The 25,805-nt window shown below is 29.6% G+C and overlaps 1 protein-coding gene across 9 annotated transcripts in view; it reads left to right on the top strand.

Annotated features, from left to right (window-relative positions):
- Nucleotides 1-439: 439 nt before the first annotated feature.
- Nucleotides 440-25,805, top strand: part of LOC127278996 (ankyrin repeat domain-containing protein 17) — a 36,763-nt gene continuing 11,397 nt past the window's right edge. The window contains exons 1-21 of one of the 9 annotated variants that reach the window (XM_051301026.1): nt 440-849; nt 9,799-10,242; nt 11,197-11,344; nt 11,445-11,725; nt 11,789-12,086; nt 12,227-12,528; nt 12,615-12,830; nt 12,927-13,565; nt 13,648-13,876; nt 14,671-15,263; nt 17,801-17,935; nt 20,114-20,324; nt 20,404-20,790; nt 20,974-21,294; nt 21,637-21,828; nt 21,905-22,270; nt 22,345-22,499; nt 23,038-23,213; nt 24,140-24,272; nt 24,420-25,165; nt 25,243-25,614. In XM_051301026.1, coding sequence (XP_051156983.1) covers nt 634-849; nt 9,799-10,242; nt 11,197-11,344; nt 11,445-11,725; nt 11,789-12,086; nt 12,227-12,528; nt 12,615-12,830; nt 12,927-13,565; nt 13,648-13,876; nt 14,671-15,263; nt 17,801-17,935; nt 20,114-20,324; nt 20,404-20,790; nt 20,974-21,294; nt 21,637-21,828; nt 21,905-22,270; nt 22,345-22,499; nt 23,038-23,213; nt 24,140-24,272; nt 24,420-25,165; nt 25,243-25,614 — 6,560 coding nt within the window. In that variant the 5' untranslated portion in view covers nt 440-633. Of the gene's footprint in view, nt 850-6,215; nt 6,398-7,158; nt 7,322-9,798; nt 10,243-11,196; nt 11,345-11,444; nt 11,726-11,788; nt 12,087-12,226; nt 12,529-12,614; nt 12,831-12,926; nt 13,566-13,647; nt 13,877-14,670; nt 15,264-17,800; nt 17,936-20,113; nt 20,325-20,403; nt 20,791-20,973; nt 21,295-21,636; nt 21,829-21,904; nt 22,271-22,344; nt 22,500-23,037; nt 23,214-24,139; nt 24,273-24,419; nt 25,166-25,242; nt 25,615-25,805 lie in introns of those variants that run through there. The other 8 variants (XM_051301029.1, XM_051301023.1, XM_051301021.1 and 5 more) reach the window with 8 other exon arrangements.

Below are 25,805 nucleotides of genomic sequence, written 5' to 3'. Positions count from 1 at the left end.
ATAGGAGCGAATAATAGTTGCGGTGAATAGTATTTTATTCGAGTTGAAACCGGACGTGTCGTCGTTTCGACGGCCATAGCAGCAGCGGTCAAGGCCTAAGCAGAATAGATTCTTGAACGGGAACGCAATCGTGAACGGAAACGTAAGAATGGGTGAGAGAAGAATAAAGATATTTGCTATCCTTCTCTTACACATTCTTACGTTTCCGTTTACGATTGCGTTCCCGTTCAAGAATCTATTCTGCTTAGGCCTTCATCGATGTTATACCAATTTAATTGTGTGCGTCAGTTGTGATAGTACGGCGATCATTTAAAATATACCTATATTTATCCCTCCCTAAATGTGTGTGCGTAGCAGGCTTTCGTGTGTGTCAGTATAGAGAGAAGTTCTTGAACCGACAGCTAGTAGCGACACCATCCAATGCCCGACAATTTGCGACAACTGCCGAGCCGACAATCCAGAAAGCCGAGTGCCGAAACCAGTAGACATGGCGGGTATTAAGCTTACGTGAATGACGGCGAAAAAGTGAGATATTTTGTCTTTCGTGAAGAGTGTTTCGTGGGTGATTTCGCGTCGTGAATACAATAAAAAAGAAAAAAAATTGGTGGCTTATGATTCATCCGACAGGTAAAAATGCAGAATGTAGCACAAGGAACAACTGCGGATAGCCAGAAACATAAAACACAAAACGAGAAAGCATCGAATAGTGTTCACCACGACATTGGGAAGACGTCGTCGACTCCCCAATCTTCCATTTCCAGTCCAACAAAGTCCAACGAGACTTTCTCGGAATTACAACCTCGCTTTATGACAGATTCGTCGGAGAGTGAGGAGGATAGTGTTTCGGAGGTAAAGGGATGCTTTTTCATTTTTTTTTCCCCGTGAAACCACAAAGAGAAAGAGAGAGAGAGAGAGTGAGAAAGAGCGACCCCTTCTGATCTAGCCAATGAAAAAGTGCGAGAGAGAGAAAGAGAGGTGTTCTCTAGTCCCTATGTGTGTGTCTTTTGAGTTTCTCGACCGACTCACACATACTCCTTTGTCTCTCTCTCTCTCTTTTTCTCTTGCACATATTTTCTGCTCATTTATATCATGACTAATCAACGTCTCCTCTGAAAAAAAATTAAAATCTTTTCTCTTGAAAAATTTCAACACGGGACATCGTCCTGGAAGAATTGGAAAGGTTTCATAAATTTTTTTCGCGATTCACTGTGAATGTAAGAGTGAGAGAGGAGAGTAAAAAGATAGAAAGATAATGGCCACGTTCCTCTCTAAGCGGGTTGAGAGTGAGTGAGTGAGAGAGAGAAAGAGAGGTGGAGGCTCATTGTTTTACGTCGTGAGTACACGGCATTGGCATGCGAGGGTATATCGAGCAGTGCATTATAGGAATGTCGCGAAAAGTTGGTCTCGGGAAAAAGATCCGTTAAACGGGGTTAATCGCACTGTACGAAACGGTGTGCGGCGCGCCTGTCTGTTTGCCGGGCTTTGGCCTGTCCTGTCCCAGCCTGTCTTAGATATTCCTGCCTCCTTATGCCCAAGACCTCGAGACTTTTTTTTCTAGTCCCTATATACCGGTCTGCAAGGTCGTTCTCCTTTAAATCATTTATATATATATATGTATATATATATATATATATACGATCATATGAATCTTGTGAATTGTCGACTGCGCTGATTCGGGTTCTCGTCATTCTTTCATGGAGGTTAAAAAGGTATAAGGGATTTCGCGCAGAAATTGTTACATAATCGGGGATATATGCACTATTTGTTGGCGAGACGTCAGAGAGAGAGAGAGAGAAAGAAAGAATGTGTGTATGACTATCATGACGACAATATTCTTACAAGTGTCTAACGACGAGCATTGCGTCGCAAACATCTCTTTGATTGCATCTTGTCTTTTTTCCTTTTTTTTGTGTATAGCCTTACTCATTCCACACTTCCCCCTCCATCTCGCCCTTGAAGTATTTTCCTAGAAAATCATTTCACGTGCTCTCCACAGTACCTTCCCTTGTCTCTCTCTTTCTCTCTCTCTGGTTTTTTCTCATCTTTTTCCTTTTTTTCTCTCTTGCTGCTAGTTTCTTCTCTCCCAAGAGTCATGGTCGAAATATTTCAATGAACGTTATATATGTAATGTTAAACTGGAGCCAAAGTACTTCTCATTTCTCATGTGCGTGATACATGCGTGTATTATTTTCAAGTGTGCGTGTGTGTTCGTCATTCTTTCAATGGACACAAATGCATTGAGATTAGCGTATTAAATATATATTATTTCGACGCCAATGTGTGTGTCCCATCACACGGAATAATGTCAATTATATACCTGTCACATAAAGAAAATAAATAACGGACTGTCCAGAAGTTGGGAGAAAAGTCCAATTAATTAAATTTCAATTAGTCAATACACAGTAATTTAATTAAGTAAAGTTGAAAATTAATTGAATAAGTGATTTTTTCTCGCAATAATTTGATAATAGGAATTCATTTTTAGGTTATGTTAACCTTTTTTTATTCATTGTATATAATTTAATTAATTTTCGGTGTATTTTTTTCACATTTGAAAAAAATCAAAATTAGTGACTAAGAAACTAATTTACTGTAATTGATTAAATCATTCAATTAAGCTTAGTTATTTGAATATATGTACGCAGTAGTGTAAGATTTATGGTGACAGAATTCAATGATCCACAGTATTTTACAACCCTGAAAAAATTTTCTTTTCTACGCCCCTGAAAGAGTCGATAATAATTGTAATCGATAGTAGTTTTTAAACAATTTTTATTAACTACTTGCTACTATCTTTAATACTTACAATATGTAAATAAATTTTTTTTTCCTTTAACATTTTTTGACAATAAAAGATTCATAAAAAAAAAAGAAGTACACAACAATACTTTAACGTTTTGTTGGTGCAAAGGTTCGACAACCTCTGTAGGTAATTTTTTTTTTTAAATAAAAAAGAAAAGTTTTTAAACAAACATTTATAATGTAAACAAAAATTTTATCAACAATTTTTTTTTGTAGTTTAGTAGAAAAACAAAAAGAAAATTATTCTTCTACATTAATATTTTTTTAAAGTTTAATTTTCGTCAAATTATAAAGAATATTTTTATAAAGTATATAAATATTGTGCTCCAATTTTTTTTCCTCAATTAATATTGCTTTCTTGCTTTTTACTGTATACGTCCGAGAAACGTTTAACAGTAAAGTTTTATAATGTTTACACTTACGAATTTCCCAGATGACTGTAAACAGGAAAAGAACGCAAATTCTTTTTTTAACGTTAATCAATAAAGTTTTGTTTATTCATTGAACAATTAAGTTTTAAATAAATTAATAAATACAAAAATAAATTAATGAAATCATTAATATTTTTTGAATAAAGCAAATTTTATTGAACAAAAAAAGTCAATCACTTTTTACAAAATATTAGCTGAAAATAATAATAATAATATAATTAAAAAATCAAATCATGTAGGGTATTTCTCTGTATAGAAAAAAAAGATTATATTTTTCTTTTTTTAGAAAATTGATTTTAAAAAAAATTTATTTACAGATTGACCTCTTATGGATTATGAACTAATAATTATAATTAATGCAGAAAAGCGACTATCTCTATATTAATATAGAATCATAGATAACCTCTTCTCTTCGAAATTATTAAAGATATTCTAAAGGTAAAGGCATTTTTTTTTCAATTATTTTTTCTTTGCTTTTAATTTTAATTTTCCACGTTGCAATTTTGTATTTCTTTTTTATTTCTAATATAAATATTTATTTTGAAAACAAGTTATAATTTAAAATTTCCGCAATCAATTTGTTCAAACGCAGTAAACTATCAGTTTTTAAATAAATAAAAAAAAAATTGTATATTTGCAAAGTGATAACTGATTAGGAGAAAAAAAAAGTATCTTGAGTGTCGGTATAAACATATTCTATACGGTAAATTTTACCACAGGAAGGTTACAGGGTGGTCATCCAACCGGAAAAATTAGAATGTGTACTGGAATTTCGTGTGCCGGAAAATCCCAGAATTCAATATGAGAGAGCTAGTCCTATATTATTCACAATTTGTTTCCATCATATATATAAATGGAAGCTGGTGATATTTTTATTAATGATTTCTTCTTTTTTTCTCTCTCCTTTTTTTTTTTTAATTTTTTCCCTACTTCTGTAAATGATAAAAATTCAGTGAATGTTACTGTCCTTGTAAATAATTGCACAATATGTTATATACGTTTAGAAAGGTTAGATATTCAACATTATATATATACTACTTTTTCAGTTTGTCTGCTATTTTTAATTATTAGAAAACTTGAATAATAATAACGAATGAACCAATTTTTATTGCAATTGTGTCTTTGAAATGTTTACACACATTTAAACTTCTATAAGTATGCATTTACTTAGAATTGTTGATTACAAAGGGTATTTACTCTTTTTTTATAAAGTAACTTATAACTGTGACGAGTTACTAAAAATAAAAAGTAACTTACCCAACACTTAAACACCTTTGGTTGATTTTAAAACTAATTACGCTGCAGTCAACCCAAAATTTATTGACGTAAAGTTTTTGCATTGCAATAATTATTATAGTCAGTTTAAATTTAGAGTAATAAATTTTTCAAATTATATGGCTTTCCATCGATTAACATTTAGAATTTTATATTTTACCTTCTGACAGTATTAAAAAAAACGTTATTTTATAAATTTTAATTACTGGCATTTTTGTTTACGTGAGATATAATTATTTTATAAAGTAAAAAAATTTAAAACCCCGTTGTCAAATTCAAAAATGTCTGATAACAATCGATTACTTTTGATTATAAAAGGTTAAGTTTGATTAATTTGATCAAAATAGAATTAAATATTTTTGAAAATCATAATTAATTAAAAAAAACTACTATTTATTACATTATTCCATGGGGGTTTCTATTTTTTTCTTTATATTTTAAAATGACAGAAAAGTCAAATTTATTGAAAGAAATAACAACTTTTATATACCTATTTAAAAGTAATTTCCCCCAATTTTTGATGTAATAAATTTTAAATACATAGTAAAAAAATTTAATTTATTTCAGTAATCAGTTATTTGACTATATTATCAAATAAATATTTATTTGAACAGAATAAATTTTTCAATCAAATAAACTGTATATAAACCAATAATTTTTTTATTTGAATTAAACAAACTATTAAAATGAATAGTGTTTATATTTGAAACTAATACCATTTAATTTGACTCAAATAATAAAAATAAGAAATGAAAATTAAAAAAATATTTTATTCAAATTCTCTATTCTCAAATAAATATTTATTTGAATAAAATAAACTATACTTAAACCAATAATTTGTGTATTGGAAATAAATATAATTTAATTTGACTCAAATAATAATTATTTGATACAAATAAATATTTATTTAATAATAAAGTAACCGATTATGTAAAGTAAATAATTTTTTTAAATTCACTGAAAATCTGTATTAAAAATTAATTTCTAAAAAATGAATAAAAAATAGAAATTTCATTTTAAATTATTTATTCCTAATGAAACAATATGTACTTTTACTTCAAATTATTAAAGGATTTATAAATATTAATTATTTTATTTAATCAAAAATAGAAATAGAAAACTTATTATTTATTGAAAAATTAATTACTTGCTATATGATATTTCGTAAAAAGTAAATATTTAAATATTTAGGAATTAATTTATGTTAAGGAAGTAAAAAACATTCGTTTGTCAAAAACGCATTCATATAAAATAAATTTTTTTTATTATTTTATAAACACTTTATTAGTTTGAGGTTATGTCAGTATGTCGTGTTTCAAAATGGAATATTTTAATTGTTTAAGTGTGAATTTAAAACTTTTTAATATATTATTAAATAATTTCAAGGAAGTTGTTCAAAAAAATTTTGATATAAAATTTTTTTTTGTCAATTTTTACGAAAATGATAAAATTAATTTTAAAAAAAGTGAAGTGTTATAATAATTATAAAATTCTAACACTGTTGGCTAGTAAATCAACAATCGCTAACAATATTCAATATTCCTTTGTTAGAGAAATGAGAATCGCCCATTTCCTGCCTTGGGCTACTATAGTCAGTCTGCTCGATCGGTAAAATAGACCTCTCTCGCCGATTTGCAAATAATATAATGGATAGTGGGTGTTTCCAGAAAGCTGTAGCTCCGGCGCGGCATTAGACACACATAGACCACGTCAACCTTATACCCGGATAGTCGCAAATTTATATAGATAACATGTCTTTCAATTCATATTTTACTTCGATAAAAAAAATATTTTCTTTGTTTCTTTTCTTCTTGATGTGAAGTGTTTTTTTTTTTTATATTTTCCCATAGTGTCACGACATCTATATGTCTACTGAGGAACATGGATCGGTATGTTGCTGTATGCTCTCTGTTAATCTGCTTTAATTTACCAATTGCACGTGTATGTGGTTGAAATATACTCGAGTCATATATAGTTTTTTCCCCTTATTAAAATGTGGTGAAAAAGTTGAAGAAATTTTAAAATTGCAAAAAAATAGTGCAAAGTGAAATGGTTGAATAAAAGAAAAAAAAAGTGAAAAAAAGAAAGAAATACATTCGCAAATTGTGAATATATCGAGGAAATAATAATAATAACAAGAATAATTGGTGGGAAAGTTTGGATATATTCTCTGGCAAAATATGCCTGGTTCGAGTTCAATGTGTCGAATTCCAGTTCCAGGCAAGTCGGCACGCCATCACGCAAATTGTAAATCGAGCCTCATTTTTGCTATGACAGAATCGCTTTTCGCTAATGTGTATAGTATAGGATATTTTGTGAATTATGATAGTGTTTAGTTGTGTTGTATCACCATGAAGGAAATGAATTGTGAGTGCAAACCTTGAACAACAGACGACAACGACAAATAGTGTAGAAAAAAGTGCGACGAGAACATAAACGATGACGACTATCTGACTACTAGCAAGTCTTGACTGTGTGTTACCCCACACACATCTTTATTTTTGTATGTGTAGGTATTCGTCTATTCGTCAGCGGTCGCGTGTATTCGTGTCGAGTTCGTGCGGGCCAGTGGCATCCGTGGATACTGTGAGAGCCACTGCCACCATATTATTTTATATACTTGCAACGACGAGTCTTCGCCGATTTCGCGATTATCCTGGTCGGCGATTCTTCGCGCGATGCCATGATTTCGCAGAAATATAGTTTAATCGGTAGATTTAGTGGTAAACGAGCGCGACCCCTGTGACGTGCATAGTATAAAATAAGTAGATAAGAGAAAACAAACAAAAAAAAAAGAAAAGAAAGACTCTCAGGTATGCGGGATTTGGCGAGGCGAGGAAGTGTCAGTTTCATCCACCTTGAAATGGCTGCACATTGTTCTCTTTGCATGTTCCTTCTCAGACAAGTTGCCAATCCTTTTCCTTACAATTAGACATATATATATACATATTACTTTCACCTGTTTAATGCATCTCGACCTCTGCTCTAAAGTGTGTGTTGGTGATAGCTCATTACTTGTATTGCGCGAATTTCGACGTGAAACTTACGTCAGTGCCCTGCGCGCGACACTGACGTTTTCCCTACGAGCACCTAAGACTGTCTCAGTCACTCTCAGTGATATCTCCAGTCAATGGGGTGAGGCTGACACTTTTAATCATTCAATTTCTTTTCCATTTTTTTCTTTATCATTTCTCAACGAGGTTCTCATTCTTTTTTCTTTGTCTTTGACAATTTATGTCTGACACCTTCAATCGCCAACTATACTCTCGAAGAATGTAATGTCTACTTAAAAGCGTCTCACTCTCTTGCGCTATCCTTCCTATCAAGCATAACCTCAATTTTTATATTGCAATTTTCACCGCAGCCGCCGCCGCCGCTATCGTTCATATATGAGTTTCGTTTTAGTGTTCGTATCGATATTCAGAACTATGTTCTATTTCTCGATAACGAATTAATGTCATTATTATTTTATTTCTTTCAGTGAAAAAGTGTGTGAAAAAGTAGGGGGGTGGAAGGGGGGTTCGATCTGTCAAGTTGATAATTTTGGGAAATTTTGCGAAAAATTTTTCCTCTCTATCACTTAGTTTTTTTTTATAAAATTTGATAAAATTTTAATATTCTTTAAAATTTCCAACATATTTATCATTTTTACACGAAAAAAATAGGAAAATAAAAATTTTTTTTTTTAATTGAATAAACTAAAAAATAATTTGTTTTAAAAACTAATTTTAATAATTTCAAAATTAAAAAGTGAAGAGGCTAAATTTAAATAAAAATGAATGAAAGAACAATCCGTAAAATTGTACTTTATTTACATTTAATTTAGGTATGAAAAGAAAATAATGGATTTATTGACATGAGTGATGTGAATATAGAAAATAACTTCTTTTTTTGAACATAAATCTATAAGAAATAATTGTTAAAATAATTGAAAAATTATAAAATTGATAATAAACAATTTACATGGTGACGGAGGAAGAAAATTAATTTTCAAAAAAACAAAAACAAACAAATTGAGACAGGGGAAGAAAATTTTATAAGAAAATAAAATTTTTATCTTGATTTCTATAGTATCTTATTGTGTGGCATTTATAACTACTTATATAACGAGATTGAAAAGTATGAAAATGAAGATTGCGAAGTTTACCAGCAACAGATTTTTCACTTAACCAAAAAGTTTCTATCCACTTTATATAATAATAATTATAATAATAATAATAATAATTCTAGTTTTTGGGATTAGAAAATTTTCACTTAAAATATATTTTAGAAATTGTAAAAAATATTTAAGGAAGAATCTACAAGACAGTAAATAAAGTTCTATTTTGTATTTTTCAGCATTAAAAAATCAAATTGTGAATATTTTTTAATTTATTATTTTAATTATTAATAAGTTGATTTTCAATTCTTCAAAGTAAAAATTGGATGAATATTAAACGCTTCTAATAACAAAAAGAAAAATTATTTATGTAACTTAACCTGAAATTATATTCTTGAATTTGAATTTTTATATACAAATTGAATTTTTAATTTTTTATAAAATATTATGAGCCAAATGTTTTAAACGTTCAAATGAACGAAATTTGCAACTTCTTTAAGTACAAATTTTATTACAAAATATTGTTTTAAATATCCAAAAAGAAATCATTAATTTTTAATTTTTAACACGAAAAGTAAATAAATATCAAGTTTTATAAAAGTATTTTCAAGTCGTAAAAAATATGCTAAGAAGCATAATTTTCATATTATAAGAAATTTTAAACTTTAGAAAAACTTTTATAAACTTAATAAAGTATTTAAAAAAATTTAGTATCTTTTTTTTAATGAATCAAATACGTTTACTTAATTAAATTTAATTAATTAATTTTTCTTCCTTGTATTATTTACGAAATATAGAAAATATAAACAAAAAAATCCATATTTTTTAATAATAATAAAAAATAATTTTTAATTTACAAATTGTTTTATTGAAAGTGTTGAAAATTGTATTTTTATCTCGATTTTTATGTTTATTTTTGTATTATTATTATTTATTTGTATTAGAAATTGGAATTTAATTTTTTTGGATTAAAATTGATTACCTAGGTACATTTTTATTTAAAATTTTACTTTTGATATGAAAAATGAGTGATTCTTCCTTAAAATTGAAAAGTTAAATTTAATGTGGTAAAATTTGAAACATCGTATAAATAGTGTTTATTATTGTTATTATTATTAAAACATTATTTTGTACTATTTTGATGAAGTAATTAGAATTTATCGATATTGAAAGTTGTATTTGAAATTCTAGGTGGAGTGTTTTGCAATAGATCAAGCAGAATTAGAAGAAGATAATCATCCGGAGAGTTCAAAATTTTTACTCGCACCTGAAGATCCTGAACGATCGGTGGATCCTGAGACACAAGCACGTTTAGAAGCACTTCTTGAGGCAGCCGGTATTGGAAAATTATCATCCGGTGATGGAAAACATTTGGCCGATCACGAGGTTTTACGTCGACTGACATCTAGTGTTTCTTGTGCATTAGACGAAGCGGCAGCGGCATTAACTCGTATGAGAAGCGACAATCCCCGAAGTCAAAACGAGAAACGCTCTCTTGTTGAAGCTTGTACAGACGGAGACGTTGGCACTGTTAAAAAGCTCTTAACAGAGGGTCGAAGTGTTCACGAAACAACGGAAGAGGGAGAAAGTTTACTCTCTCTCGCCTGTTCCGCTGGATATTACGAACTTGCACAGGTTAGTTGACAATTTTTCCCTGTAATGAACAATATTCATAATCTTTCTTTTTTTGTCCATTTACAGTTTCTTTTCAAAATAAAAAAAAATTCCCCCTTTTTATTCAATTTTTTGAAATTAAAAACTATTATTTAATTGGAAAAATTTGTAAATTTGAAAAATTTGACATGACCTTTAATATTTTGTTTATTTATTTCTTCAATGAGGGAATGATAAATTATGAGGACAATGTTTGTTTATTGAATATGTACGTTAAGAATTTGGAATTTGTTTGTTTGTTTCCGTATAAGAAACACGTGTATATTTTTAGATACTTGTACATAATGTGGAAAAGCGTGGTTAATTTTTTTTGGGTCCACCTTATCTATATTATAGTTACTATGTATCGTATTGTGTCCATTGTATTGTCATTGCTTGTACTTTGCTCTACTTGAAGTATGAATAAATAAGACAAATGTTGATTGGTGGCTTACACAATAAATAGGCTCATGAATGTCAGGAAGCTTTATTATAAAGTACTACATAAATGGGAAAAAAATGTGTATTTTGTTTCTTGTATTGAATACGAATTTTAAGTAATTTTTTTTTTTTTTTTTTTGTATTGAGAATGTCAATTTTTTTAATTGAAAAATTGATAATTTTTTTTAAATTTTTAATGTGCCTTTTTGGGAATCAAAAAGATTTTTTTGATTTTTCATTTGATGATTTTTCGTCTTAAAAAATGTTTTCTGATCGCTGATCATAAACGTTGATTTGATTGTAAAATTAATCAAGAGAATAACTGTTTTAGAAACGAAAGGAAAAGTGTTGATATTAAATATTTTAAAATTTATCTTTTGATTTAAAAAAATTGACAATTTTTGGATGAAAAATATCTATGATTTGTTTAATTTGTTTAGTGAAAATGGGATGTAAATTATTGTTTTTTGTGACGTTGTGTTTGTTGAAATGTAGGTATTGCTAGCAATGAGTGCAAACGTTGAAGATCGTGGTATCAAGGGGGATTGCACCCCTTTGATGGAAGCTGCCAGCGCAGGCCATGCGGATATAGTGAGATTACTCATAGCTCATGGAGCGGATGTCAATGCTCAATCAACATCAGGTACTAAATTTTGAAATATTTCTTAATATTAGAAATCATGGATTATTTATTAATTTTGTTTGAGAGGAGGTTAAATATAATTTTCTTTTTTTTCATTAAGGTAACACACCGCTAATGTACGCTTGCGCTGGCGGCCATGAAGAAGTAGTAAGAGCACTACTTGAAGCTGGTGCCAATGTCGAGGATCACAATGAAAATGGTCATACACCTTTGATGGAAGCAGCTAGTGCAGGTCATGTTCCAGTTGCCAAGATCTTGTTGGAACATGGAGCAGGCATTAATACTCATTCGAATGAATTTAAAGAGTCTGCATTGACATTAGCTTGTTATAAAGGGCATTTAGACATGGTTCGATTCTTACTTGATGCAGGAGCTGATCAGGTATGAAAAAAATCAATTTTTTTTCTTTAGGATTTTATTTGAATTTCTTTTTTTTTATTTTAGGAACATAAAACTGATGAAATGCATACTGCACTTATGGAAGCATCGATGGATGGTCATGTGGAAGTAGCGCGATTATTATTAGATTCCGGTGCACAGGTGAATATGCCAACTGACAGTTTTGAATCTCCCCTGACATTGGCAGCGTGTGGGGGTCATGTGGATTTAGCGATGCTTTTAATTGAAAGAGGAGCAAATATTGAGGAAGTCAATGATGAGGGTTATACGCCTTTAATGGAAGCTGCGCGGGAAGGACATGAAGAAATGGTAGCCTTGCTTCTTAGTCAAGGTAATAGTGCAAGTAAGAGCTATAAATTTTTATACTTTTTTATACATTATGCAAATCATACTTTTTTTTGGGAAAATAATTTGAATAAAAAAATATAGCTTTTTTTGGTGAATTTTTTTGAAAGCGATATCTATAATATGATTGATTATTAGGATCGCTGATTAATACCCAAACGGAAGAGACACAAGAAACTGCCCTTACGTTGGCTTGTTGCGGTGGATTTTTGGAGGTCGCTGACTTTTTGATAAAAGCTGGCGCCGATATTGAATTGGGTGCGTCAACACCGTTAATGGAAGCCGCACAGGAAGGACATTTAGATCTTGTTCGTTATTTACTTGAATCGGGAGCTGATGTTCATGCCCAAACGCAAACTGGAGACACGGCACTGACTTATGCCTGTGAAAATGGTCACACCGATGTAGCTGATCTTCTTTTGCAATTTGGCGCCGATATGGTGAGTATAATTTTTTTTTGTTTTGAAAAAAAGAAAAATGATAATTTCTATTTTATTTGACTCGGTTATAATTATGTTGCGAACAGGAACATGAATCCGAAGGCGGTAGAACACCTTTAATGAAAGCTTGTCGAGCTGGCCATCTTTGTACCGTACAATTCCTTATATCTAAACGAGCCGACGTAAATCGTCAAACAACAAACAATGATCACACTCCCCTTTCGTTGGCTTGCGCCGGTGGACATTTAGCCGTTGTGGAATTATTGCTTGCACAATCTGCTGATCCATTCCACAAATTGAAGGTGAGTTTTAAGAATTTGGAACATTTTTCAGATTTAATATTAAAAAAAAAAAAATTTATTAAAAAACTTGTTTCAAAATACTAAATGTTTGTTTAGGACAACTCAACTATGCTGATAGAAGCGGCTAAAGGAGGCCACACGAATGTAGTTCAATTGTTGTTGGATTATCCTCACAGCATTATGATGACAACACCTCACTGCAACGCTGGACCAAACATGTTGATGCAACAACAACAACAGCAGCAGCAACAATTACAACAACAACAACAGCAGCAGCAGCAACTGCAAAGTGTTTCTCATCAACAGCAAGTACCCCTTCAACAGCCACCTTCAACCCAACAACAGCAACAAGCCACCGAACAAACGCAAACTCAAAATATTCAACCTAAACATAATACGCAAAAGTCTCTGTTGAGAAAGAATCGATCAGTGACGATGATGCCTGACATGAGTCTTACATCAGCTGAAGCGCAACAGGTTCGCACTCAACCCGCAGGTGAATCAGTTGCGCCCACTAAGGATGATACCAATATATTAGATAAAGGAAGTGGAGGCTTCGCAGGTCTCTGTGAACCCAATATTAGTCTTAGTCCCGCTCCTACTTCAACTATAACACCTACCACTTCCGATTGCCGAAAAAACATCACCACCAACAACACCGCCACCACTTGCACTCGTCAAGAACAAATTCTTCACAAGCAACAAATTGTAGATGAGGAGATGCAGGTATTGCAGGTAATGTGTGCAATTTTTCTATTTTAGGTTTACATTATTCTTTTTAATTTTCGAATATAAGAAGACTATGTTCTTTTTACAGAGGTTAGAAAGAGAACTTCAGAGAAAGGGAGCAAGCCACCTGTTTAATTTAAATAATTCAGGTGCAACTGCAGAATCAATTGCAGGATCGCAACCTATGCAGCAACCTCTGCAGCAGCAGCAACAACAACAACAACTACAGCAGCAGCAGGATAGTGTTGATTCAAAAGCACTATTGACTAGTACGCTCAACATTGATTTACCTACTCAAGCGAATGCTTCTGCTCATGGTATGTGAATTATTATTAATTTTTTGTTTTTCGAAAGCTCTTTAAAGATTTCTTTTTTAATTTAGTGTCTTGTTTAATATAAAATAACATTATGAATAATGAAAAAAAATTAATTTGAAAAACAATAAAAAGTTTGGAATAAAATATTATCCGAACTTCTATAGAAGTTAGGGTAAAATGATTTACAGTTTGGATAACAGAGGTTCCACTGTACCAAAATTAGTTGGTATCGATCTGAAATGTCGATGAACATTTTTGTTTTTCACTTGAATTAAAAAAAAAAATTAGGACCAAACAATCATTATAAAATTTATTCAATTAAAATTTAACGCTTGACACACTTTATATTTCGCATATTTAAATTGCAGACTTCGCCACACTTTTTAAATTGTTCAATCATTTATCCCTTTTTAATTATTCATACTTTTAATGTTCATGTATTTTCTTTTTTTAGTAATCGAAGTATTTTAAAAAATTAAACATTATAATGGAAAATTAAATAATTAATTAAAAAGGAATAAAATGTTTTTTCTTGAAAATTTAAAAATAGCTCTTTATATTATTTTTAATTAATATTTCAGTATCAGTAATTAAAAAACAAATCGGGAAAAAATTTAGTTTAAGTTCCAGGAAATTTAGGAATTTGAAAATAATAATTCGCTAAACACCTTGTAAAATGCGTGATGTTTGCAAAAAAGAAATAATACAATTTAATTGACAAATACAAATATTTGAAAACATTGCAACAGCTTAGATTATGCAAAAGTTTTCTAATAAAAACTTTTGAATATTAGGTGGTGTGCCAGGTTTATTCCAAACGCCTGAAAATAATAGACATCTGATTGGTTTCTACGATGGCTACATAAGCGGTTTAGAATCGGCAAAGAAAAGACTTATGAAAGAGGGAATGCAAGATGGTCAACAGCCATTGTCATTGACATCATCACTTGCTGAGACATTTCCTGCGGCAAATAATTTTGCGACTTCACCACCAATGTCGCTTGCCAGCGTTCCTGTGAGCGCAGCCACCGCTCTAATGACACCCAGTGCAGCATCATCAACAACAACTCCAACATCATTAAACATCTCAAGTCCTCCGGCTGTTATGACAATTTCTCAGCCCATCACGGCCAGCAGTGATGTTAGTCAAAATACCGCAATTAGCGATCGTCCAAAAGCCAAGCCTGTCTCCAAAAAAGAAGGGAAAAACATTCGAAAGGTTGGCAATACATTGAGTGCAAAACTACAGCAACAACAAGCGACTCTCATGGCTGGTTTACAACAACAATACCAGCAAAAACAACGTCAACACACCTATCAAGTTCAACAGGTTCATCAACTTCAACAACTGAATCAACAATTGCAACTGCAACTCGATCAAGTACAAGTGAGTTTTTAATCCATTTTCTTACTACTTTCGATTTTTAATAAAAGTCAAAACTTTAGTTTAGCCATAAGTTTGTAAAAAAAAACTACTTTAGATTTATGGCTGCGCGAAAACATTTTTCCATAAGAAAAAATTTTAAAGTTAACACAGGCCTCGGATTATACGATTTTTTCGACTTTTTCTTACACTTTTCACCAAATTTTTAAACAAAATTGGTCTTTTTTAGTATACAATTCAGATCTTTATTGCAATTATTTAACAAATTTTTAATTAAAATTCTTCTCTAAATTAATTATTTTCAATAATTATAATGAAATTCTTTACAAATTCAATTATCTTAAACAATTTTTCAATTAAAAATTTTTGCATCGTTAGTAAATAAATAAATTTAATTAAAATAAAAACATCGACTTTTTCGATTTTTTTTGATAATATAATCGACTAAAATGACTTTTTTTGCGCCTTAAAGTCGATCCGAGGCTTGAAAAAAATGTTTGAGATTTTTTGATCAGCGAAAAACTTTTTCCATAAAAAAAATAGTTTATCAATTAACAAAAAATTTAACTTAATGTTTATAATATTTATTTATTCAAATTATCATTTAATATATTATCTACTACTAATTTATTAAACTTTTATTTGATATATATATAATTTATTCTAATTTTAATAAATCGAAATATTTATTTTTACAGTTTTTAATTTGACATGAAGAAATAACAATTTTTTTTATACACTTGATTTTTACCTACTAAATATGTCAATATTTTAATTTATCAAAAGTTACAATTATCTAAATAATTTTAGTTGGCTACAATACCAACTTTTTGTTTATTTAAAGTAGAAAAATATTTTTTTCTAATAATTGAAACTCATCATTGCACAGTAATTATTTACCAGAATGTGAATTATATATTATTGTTGTGATTAAGAAAAAACATGAAATTTAAAATGTCGAAATTAAAATTTTTATTTCCGGAAAGTTATTGTAATTCCTAAATGAATCGTACAATATATTTTCTCTTTTAAAAGTTTCCAGTCGTGAAAGTTAGATAAAAAAAACTAGTTGAAAAAATAAAATATCACTTTTGGAGCAGAAAAATAATTTTTAAAAATCAAGGAAATTACATACATATAATTTCAATGTTTCTTTTAGTATTTTAAACGGTAAACTAAAACAATGTCCGTAATTTTTTAATTTGGAAAATTCAATTTTGGAATCGTAATAAGCAACTTAAAAGATCTTTTAAATATTTGAAAATTGAAATTCATGAATTAACATTAGAAAACTTTTTATAAATATGTTAAAAAATGAAAATTTTTAGAATAATTCCAATTATTTGATTTAATAGTTAAATTATTTGATTGAATAAAATATAAGTTTAATTATAAATTAATTAATTGATTGAATATTTGAAGATAATTTTAATTTTTTTTTATTGATTATTTGGATATAATTTCAATTATATAATTCAAAAAAATATTATAAATTGAATATTTCCTTAATACTTAGTAGAGAATTGAAGAAATCTTCTTATGTTTAAGATAATTTTTTTTAGAATTTCATCAATTTTCAGGAAATACATATTTTAATTTCTGTATTTTTCACATTTTAAGTTGTTTTATACACATAAGAAAAGCGTGATCCGATAATTTCCGATGGTATTGTATAAAAATAATATTTCACTACAGTGCAACCTCGATTATCCGAACTAATTTAGACAGGACCGGGTTCGGATAAACGAAAATTCGGATAATAGAAATTTCAAATGTTTTTATATATAATTAAAGTAAAACAATGTCACAGTTAAACTATAATAATAATAATAATAATAATAATAATGATTTACTTCAACTAAATAATTTTTATTTGAATTAAATAAATTTGTACTTTTTAAACCAATAATTACTGTATTTGAAACAAATACCGCATTTAATTGATTCAAATAATAATTATTTGTTACAAATAAATATTTGTATTAAATATATATATATTTTTTTTTTAAATAATAATTAAGATATAAATACATTAATAAAATGAAAAGACAAAAAAAAGTTCGGATAACAGAAGTTCGGATAAAATGTTTTACGGTTCGGATAACAGAAGGTACGGATAACAGGAGTTCGGATAATCGAGGTTTCACTGTATATGTACTTGCATTTTTTTTCATTCAATCACTTGCTCACATTTGATAGCGATAAAACTGATTTTTTAGATGAATTGAAAGAGAGAGGTAATTTTATAAGCTTAATCAATTTTTATAAAAATATCTCTAATTTTTGTTATTTTTATTTTATTTTACGTAAGCCAGAATTATTATTGAAGCTACTCATTTTAAGGATAAAAAAGAATATAAAAAACCAACTTTAACCGTTAAAAAATATGCAACTTTTAAAGAAAATTTGTGTAAGCGTATTTTATTGTTACATTCTTTAAAAAAAAAAAATCTCTTAAGGTTAGTATAACATTGTGTGGGAATAAAATTAAGAGAAACTCTCGCGTTATTTGTATGACGAATATGAAATTTTGTATGCAGGTACAGCAACAACAGCAGCAGCAACAACAGCAACAACAAAGTGGTGTCGGGGGTGGCAGTGGAGGCGGCATTTTGATGCCAAGTCAGCTGATGGCGCACCTCCACCCCTCTCACACCCACTATCTTCTTGGCCAGGTATATTTCATATTTCAACCCTGTTCCAAGCTACCTCGATAGTTTCCTCATTAATTCCTCAAATAATATTCCATTATATTTATACATGTCACGCATTTGAGCGACTTGATTTTTTACTGGCTATTTTTACCTTTTTAATATCCTAACATCATATTTTTAAAGTTTCACTTTAATTCAATATTTAACATTAATTTCTTTTTCGAATTACTTTTTTAAAGAAAGAATCGGATGGACAGTCAAAACAAAAAAAAGCCCAACTTCTTTTCGTATTTTTAATAAAAAAAAATTTAATTAAAAAAGTTCTTCAGTAAAAGTGTGAGCAATTTAATTTTTAACACTTTGAATCATTAAAAGATGCTTGAATGAAGATTAAAATTTTCCACAGTAATAAACTGTAGGCAAATTTTTGGTTATTTAAATAGTTTCCTACTGTCAGAAAATTGTAATTTTTATTAAAATACAACTTCTAATGGTTTAAATGATTAAAATTACACTTATATTGAAATATTTAAAGTTTAATTTCGTTTTTTTAAATTAAAGATTCGAAAATATGGACTAACTTTTGTTTCGATTGTTTGATTCTTTCTTAAGTCATTGAGAAAGAAATGGGAAATTTTAATTAATAAATTTTTGTAAGCAAGTGCTCGTCTTTCATTTTGATTAGGACAATTTTGTTTTGAAACTGTAGTGCTTGATTTTCAATTAAAGAATACATTTGCAGGAAATATAAGATTCCTAGTTATCAATTCAAAAGTTATCAACCTGTAGTTTATAACAAGAAATATTTTATTATCCAAAAGCTGCTACTATTTTATGTAGCTATGCATTTTATTTTTATTTTTTTTTGTTTACATTTCTGTATCATTTGTATAGGTAAATAATTTAATTTCTTGTAGCTTTAGGAGAAAATATTGATATAAACTTGTGGTAGCTTAGAACAGGAAATGTTTTATGATTGAAATATAACTTGATCGCACGACTCCACTGTCTTGCCTACTTCCACCTCTGTTGCTTGTTTGCTCTGTTGATCACTCAAGTTTACTTGCAAAAAAAAAATAAAAAAATAAAAAATTTTAGGCTCTAACATCAATAATTAGTAACTTGAGAAGCTTCAATCACATTTTATCGCATTTTATCATTTTATTTTCAATATATATCCTTGAATGAGTAATTTTTAAATGAAAAAAAGGAACTTTATTTTTTTTCTACTGTAGATTGCCTTGTATGAAACGTGTTTTCAAGATTACAATTAAGTTTTACTTGAATTAAACATTTTTCGAAATATTGATTATTATTTTTTTTTTAATTTCAGTAAATAAAATTTCATGAATACATAAATAAAAAAACAATGCATATTAATTTTCAGGGACTTTTAAAAAAGTTGCGCAACTCGGTTTAGATTTCTAAAATTATTCTACAGCAAATAATAAATAAAAGATGTTAATTTTTAGTTTAAATTCCAAGAATTTTTTTAGGTTTGTTAAACTGAAAAGTTAACTTATTATCATTTTTTGAGAATTACAAGAGTGATTAATTTTTCAGTTATTTTTAAAATATAATAACATTAAATTATGTCGTTTTTCTATTTTATTTAAATTATTTTCCTTAAAAAAGTTATCGCATTAAAATTTTTTTAATTTTTATATTTAAATTGGAAAATTTATCTCAAAAGATAAATCAAGTAAACAAAGTAAGAATGTACAGAAATAACTAAACAATTAAATTACTTTCATTGATAAAAAATAATAAATAGTTATAATTTACAAAGAGAAGTAATAATTTTATTTTTAATCAATTTAACTAACTGTAATTAGTTTTCTTTTAAGAAATAATGTGCCTAATGACTAATTGCATTTTTTTCAAAGTGAAAGTAATCCAAATACCATGATTGTTTTCGTGACATTTGAATTCGTGTGCATGTTGCGTTTTCCAAAATTTAGAGAGTGAAGAAAATAAATTGATAATTTTTTTTTTTTGTTTTCTGTGTATAAAAATTCTTAAAAATTAGAATGTAGTTTTAGAAATTATTGATCAACTATGAAAGCAATAATTGTGCAATGATGAAAGATCGTCATTTATAAAATAAAAACATCAATTTGTAATTTTGTAGGTGAATAAAGAAAATGAATTTAAATGAGAATTAAAAATAAAATGTATAATTTGCATTATCTACTACAGCAACCACCGCAAGAAAATCTTGGCGAACATATGGACTCTGAAATTGCAAGACTACATAGAGATGGATCGTGTCCATTTTTTTCTGCTCCAAAAACACAAAAGTCCCTTGGTGTCGAAGACGGTATTTTTAAATTAGATGATGGTACCCAGATTCCAATTGAAGATGCCGTCGATATCATAAGATCAATTAGTTTGGATGAAGCGTCCAATGGTAAATTTTTATTTGTTTTTGTAAATGTTGTTTTTTATAAAAAAAAAAGAAAATAATAACAAATAAAATGTTTTTCAAGTAGTAGCAGCAGTTGCAGATGATGATCCATCGAAGCTTGATATGAAGAAATTGGAAATCTCGGGAAAGAGTCAACAGCAACAACTTGGTCAGGTTGTTCAACAATCTAACAATCTTCATCCATCTCGTGATTATTTTACAGCTCCAGTACCATCGGTACCTTCTGTACCAACGGTTCCATCGGCATCTATGCCTTTATCATCATTACAAGTAACAACAGCAGGAGTACAGATACAAGCAGACGTGTCCACGGGATTGCAAATAACACCCACGCAACCCATACCTAGAAGCGTGATCAGTGCCTTCGAAGCTGGTCTCAATTTAGGAATGCAAACGTGCATAAGCGAGGAGAATTTTCAGTCTTCATTGCTCTTACAATCTCAACTGAGTAAGTTTCTTCTAAAAGTTCATTTTTTAAAATTATATTTTACTAGGAAGAAAATTTCATGGTGGCCGCAAGTTAGGAATAAAGTGAAAATCTTTTTTTCAAATTTACAAAAGTCAGAAAAATGCATAAATGTTTTAGTCAGGATATATTTTTTTTGTTATAATGTTGATTTGAAATTTGCAGCATTTCCAGCGCAAACATTACCTGCTGTTTCTGGAACAACTGCCATTGTCGATACTTCATCGCAGCTTGCTAATAATGCTGTTCAATCAACAGCCTGTAACACAAATCAAGTTCAAGTTGCAACGCAAACCCAAACGCCAGCTTCGTCTGCAACTTCGACTGCAGTTGGACCCGACAGGAAACAAGTCTACACAGCTCCTGCTGCCAATAAAGGGAAAAAGGCCCGATATCCACTTATCTCACAACAGCAAAACGCTGCCACTACTCAACAACAGTCCGCTAATTTTCCCGTTCAAACCTTCCAATTGGATCCAAGTGCTGGTTAGTTGACAAAAAAAAAACATACAAAAATTTCTTATCTACTTTACAGTTTCCAGCAGAGTTTGAAATCATTGAAAAGTCTTTGAATTCTTAAAATTCCTTCAATTTTCTAACAAAACTTTGAATTTTCAAAAATAATGATTTAAGGTGAATCAGCACATTATTATTTTGATCTCTTTAAATTTAAATGATCGCTGCAACAACCCTCAAATAAACAGAAGTTTAGTAAATTAACTCTTATATAAAATTTTCAATTTTTAAGATATAAAAGTTAAGTTTAAAAAAAAACTCCTCAAATTTTAAATAATAAATTGCAAATGATGAAAAAAAAATGAATTTCAGTTGCTGGACAATATACTACTGGTGTTCCGACTGTTGGCGGTTATACAGCGAATCAAGTACCACCAGCGCCATTTTCCTGTATGGACGTAGATTCTGAAACGGATAGTAATCACGACACTGCCCTGACTTTGGCTTGTGCCGGTGGACATGAGGATCTTGTTGAATTGTTGTTAAGTCGAGGAGCTGATATCGGTAATTTTTATTTTTCGTCTCCCTCTTTATCTATTTAATTTGAAGAATTATAAATTAATAAATCATTAATTTTCAGAGCATCGCGACAAGAAAGGATTTACACCATTGATATTAGCAGCAACCGCTGGTCATCAAAAGGTTGTTGAGATTCTCTTGAATCATGGGGCGGAAATTGAAGCCCAATCTGAACGAACAAAAGACACGCCATTGTCGCTTGCCTGCAGTGGAGGCAGATATGAAGTAGTCGAACTTTTGCTAAATCGTGCTGCTAATAAAGAGCATCGTAATGTTTCTGACTACACTCCACTTAGTCTTGCGGCGTCCGGTGGTTATGTTAATATCATCAAATTACTTCTCAGTCACGGCGCCGAGATCAATTCTCGAACTGGCTCAAAATTGGGCATTTCTCCACTCATGCTTGCAGCTATGAATGGCCATACAGGTTTGTCATTCTTCTTTCACTTTTTTTTTTTTCTCTCTATTTTTAAAGATTGTTTCATTGTTTTCTTTTTACAGCTGCTGTTAAGTTACTTCTTGACATGGGAAGTGATATCAATGCTCAAATTGAAACAAATCGAAACACGGCATTGACTCTTGCTTGTTTTCAAGGAAGACACGAAGTTGTTAGTCTTTTACTCGATCGCAAAGCAAACGTTGAGCATCGAGCTAAGGTACAAATTTATTAATACTACTTGATATTGCTTTTTTATTATTACGAAAAAAAGGGCTTTTGTTTACTTACTACTTCAATTTATCAGGCTCTAAATATATTGAATTTTTTAAGGTAATTTCAGGCTTCATAGTCTCTAAAAGGCCCTATTTTTACAAAAAATTAGTACAAAGTAATTTATCTTTATGTAATTTTCATAGTATTCTAAAAGTCCTCTATTTTTCCACTAAACTATTTTTTTGGATCACTATGAAGCCTGTAATTTAAAAAAAAAATGGTGAAATTTTGAACTGTTAATCCTGAAAATATTTTTATTTAATTATTATTATTTATGTGGTTTCAATTATATTAATAAATGAAGGTTTTAGGCAATTTTTTTTTACCACAGTTTGTCAATTTATTAATAATAAAATAAAACAAATTATGTTTTGTTAGCTGTTTACATTTAGTGCACTAAAGAAATAAAAAATATGTCGTATTGACAAAAATAATTATATTTAACATTAAATTAAGTAAAAGCTTTATTTATTTAATTTCAGACTGGATTAACTCCCCTGATGGAAGCTGCCAGTGGTGGTTACGTTGAAGTTGGAAGAGTATTGCTGAATAAAGGAGCTGATGTCAATGCCACACCTGTTCCTTCTTCACGTGATACTGCTTTAACAATAGCCGCTGATAAGGGTCATTGTCGATTCGTTGAATTACTTTTATCTAAGTAAGTATTGTGATATTTAGTACAATTTTACTTATTTTCCTCAATTTTATTATACTCTATAGTTTTGTTAACAATATCGAAATCGAATACTTTTTTGCACGTACGCGAACTAATAAAAGTAACGCGTGCGCGAGTTTTTTTATACTTTCAAAATCGAAATAATATTATTTGACAATTTTTAAATTACATATTACATTTTTATAAAAGTAACTATTAAATGTGTAGTAAAAATTAATTAAGATTTCAAACTTTCTTCAAATAGTACAAAATATAAATTTATTCAAAGTTATTGAGAAACAAACAATTTTAATTTAATAATATATTATTTAACTGTTTAATTAATTAATCTCTATATACATTTAAGTGTATTAGAATACTACTTAAATACTACTAAAATTTCTTTAAAAAAATGTATGCATTTAATGACATTAAAGTATTTTGTAAGTATACAAAAGTTTGTTAAAATTAAAGTTTTTACAAAAATTTATATATTTTTTAAAAAATTTATTTAGAAAAAATAAACGAACAAAATTCTTATATATGCAATAATTAATTAATACAATACTAAAAGTTACAATTTTTTTTTAAATTTCAATATGATTATTATTTTTAAAAAAATATGAATTTTATAATAATTTAATTACATTTTTTAGTACCTATACCGAATCAAAGTAATTTATACTTTTGTTATCTTTGAAAATACTAAACTAAATCTTGAGAAAAAGCATCAGGTTCAGATAGAATGAAAGAATACTACAATTATTGTCATTTTTCCTGTAGAAAATGTTTTTGTAATTTTTTATGTTTGAAACTATAATTTATTGATATCGTCAATTTTTCACATACATGTGTGAACACTAGAACGAGATAATATAAGATTTGTCCTATTGATTTTGCAATAATTTAATGTAATTACTTGATAACAGGGGTACTCAAGTCGAAGTGAAGAATAAAAAAGGAAACAGTCCCTTGTGGCTTGCAGCGAATGGCGGCCATCTCAATGTAGTGGATTTACTTTATCATGCAGGCGCAGACATTGATTCGCAAGATAATCGAAAGGTAAAACTTAAATTAAATATCAGGGTTGTCACGCTACTTGGGAATCTGAAAAAATCCAGGAATTTTATAAGGAAAAATAAAAAAAAACAATTTACGCAATATATTATTATTATTATTACTATTTTTGAAATAAAAAAATTGTCGTAGGTTTCATGTCTAATGGCTGCATTCAGGAAGGGTCATATAAAAGTAGTCAAATGGATGGTTAGTCATGTAACACAATTTCCCAGCGATCAAGAAATGACAAGGTACATTGCAACTGTCAATGATAAGGAATTATTGGAGAAATGTCAAGAGTGTGTCAAAATAATTCGCGCTGCAAAAGAAACGCAAGCGGCAAAGGCAAATAAAAATGCGACAATACTTTTAGAGGAACTTGATATGGAAAAAACGAGAGAGGAGTCAAAGAAAGCGGCAGCTGCTCGTAGGCGTGAGCGTAAAAAGAAGAAAAAACTCGAAAAGAAAGAAGAGAAACGAAAATTACATGAGGAAAATAAGAAAAATGAAACAATTTTTGAGGATAAAGAAGATAATGGTAAAAAATCAGGCGACGAAGATGGAGATCGAGGAGAAGACAGTGAACAGGAGGAAGCTGATAATAATGAAAGAATGGATAATGTACCTTCACCAATAAACAGGAGTCCCGAGGATCCTGATAAAGAAGAGGGTGACAGTGGAATCGATGCCAACAGTCAGGGAAGTTGTAGCAGTAACGATGTCAAAGCAAGAGAAAAGAAAAAAGAGAAGAAGAAAAAGAAAAGCAGTAGTCCAAGTGTCAATGAAAAAGACACCTCACCGCATCGACCACCTAAAACTGTTTTACCCAGTAGTAGTTCAACTTTACCACAATCAACAATTTCGCCAAGTAAATCTCAAACATCTATTTCTGAAAAGTAAGTTCTTATTTCATTCTATTTTAAATGTTAAAAATTTTAATTCAATTAAAGAATATTCAATATTCGGACTAAAGGGCAACACTTGTTTATTACAGACGAAATACGTCTACCGTTGCGAGTGGAGTTACAGGGCCTTCGTCGTCATCGTCGTCGTCGTCCACTGTTTCCGCTTCCAATGCCAGATCATCGTTAAATCTCAATGCAAACAATTCAAATAATGATCGAAAGCTCAAAATTCAATTGGTTTTTGAAGCATCGAGACATCCCGCGGATAGGGAGGATTTTGAAGCTACCGGAAATGAGACCTACATGCCGGGTAAAGGGAAGAAAATTTTTAACAATCAATTCGAGGGAGAGATTTTAAATACTTCCACCAAATCGAATTCATCGACGAGTCCAAAACAAGGGGGAAAACGTGAAGAAGGATGGAAGGAGGTCGTACGAAAGTAAGACTTGTTTCATTTTAAAACCGTTGTTATAGTTTCTATTTTTCATTTTTGTCTAAATCCGCAAAAAAAAAAACCCGGATTTCTTTTAATTTCTTTTTATTGCTTTAAAAGCAAAATTTTAATTTCCTTTTTTATGTAAAATATTGTAGCAAACAATATTAAGATGAAAAAAAAATCCATAAAAAGCT

This window comes from Leptopilina boulardi, unplaced genomic scaffold (assembly GCF_019393585.1).
Source record: "Leptopilina boulardi isolate dan_hultmark-lab unplaced genomic scaffold, ZJU_Lbou_2.1 LbouV2_213, whole genome shotgun sequence".
In the NCBI taxonomy this organism is placed as follows: domain Eukaryota; kingdom Metazoa; phylum Arthropoda; class Insecta; order Hymenoptera; family Figitidae; genus Leptopilina; species Leptopilina boulardi.
The sequence above is the reverse complement of the archived record's forward strand: the minus strand, read 5'-3'. Positions and strand labels throughout refer to the sequence as shown.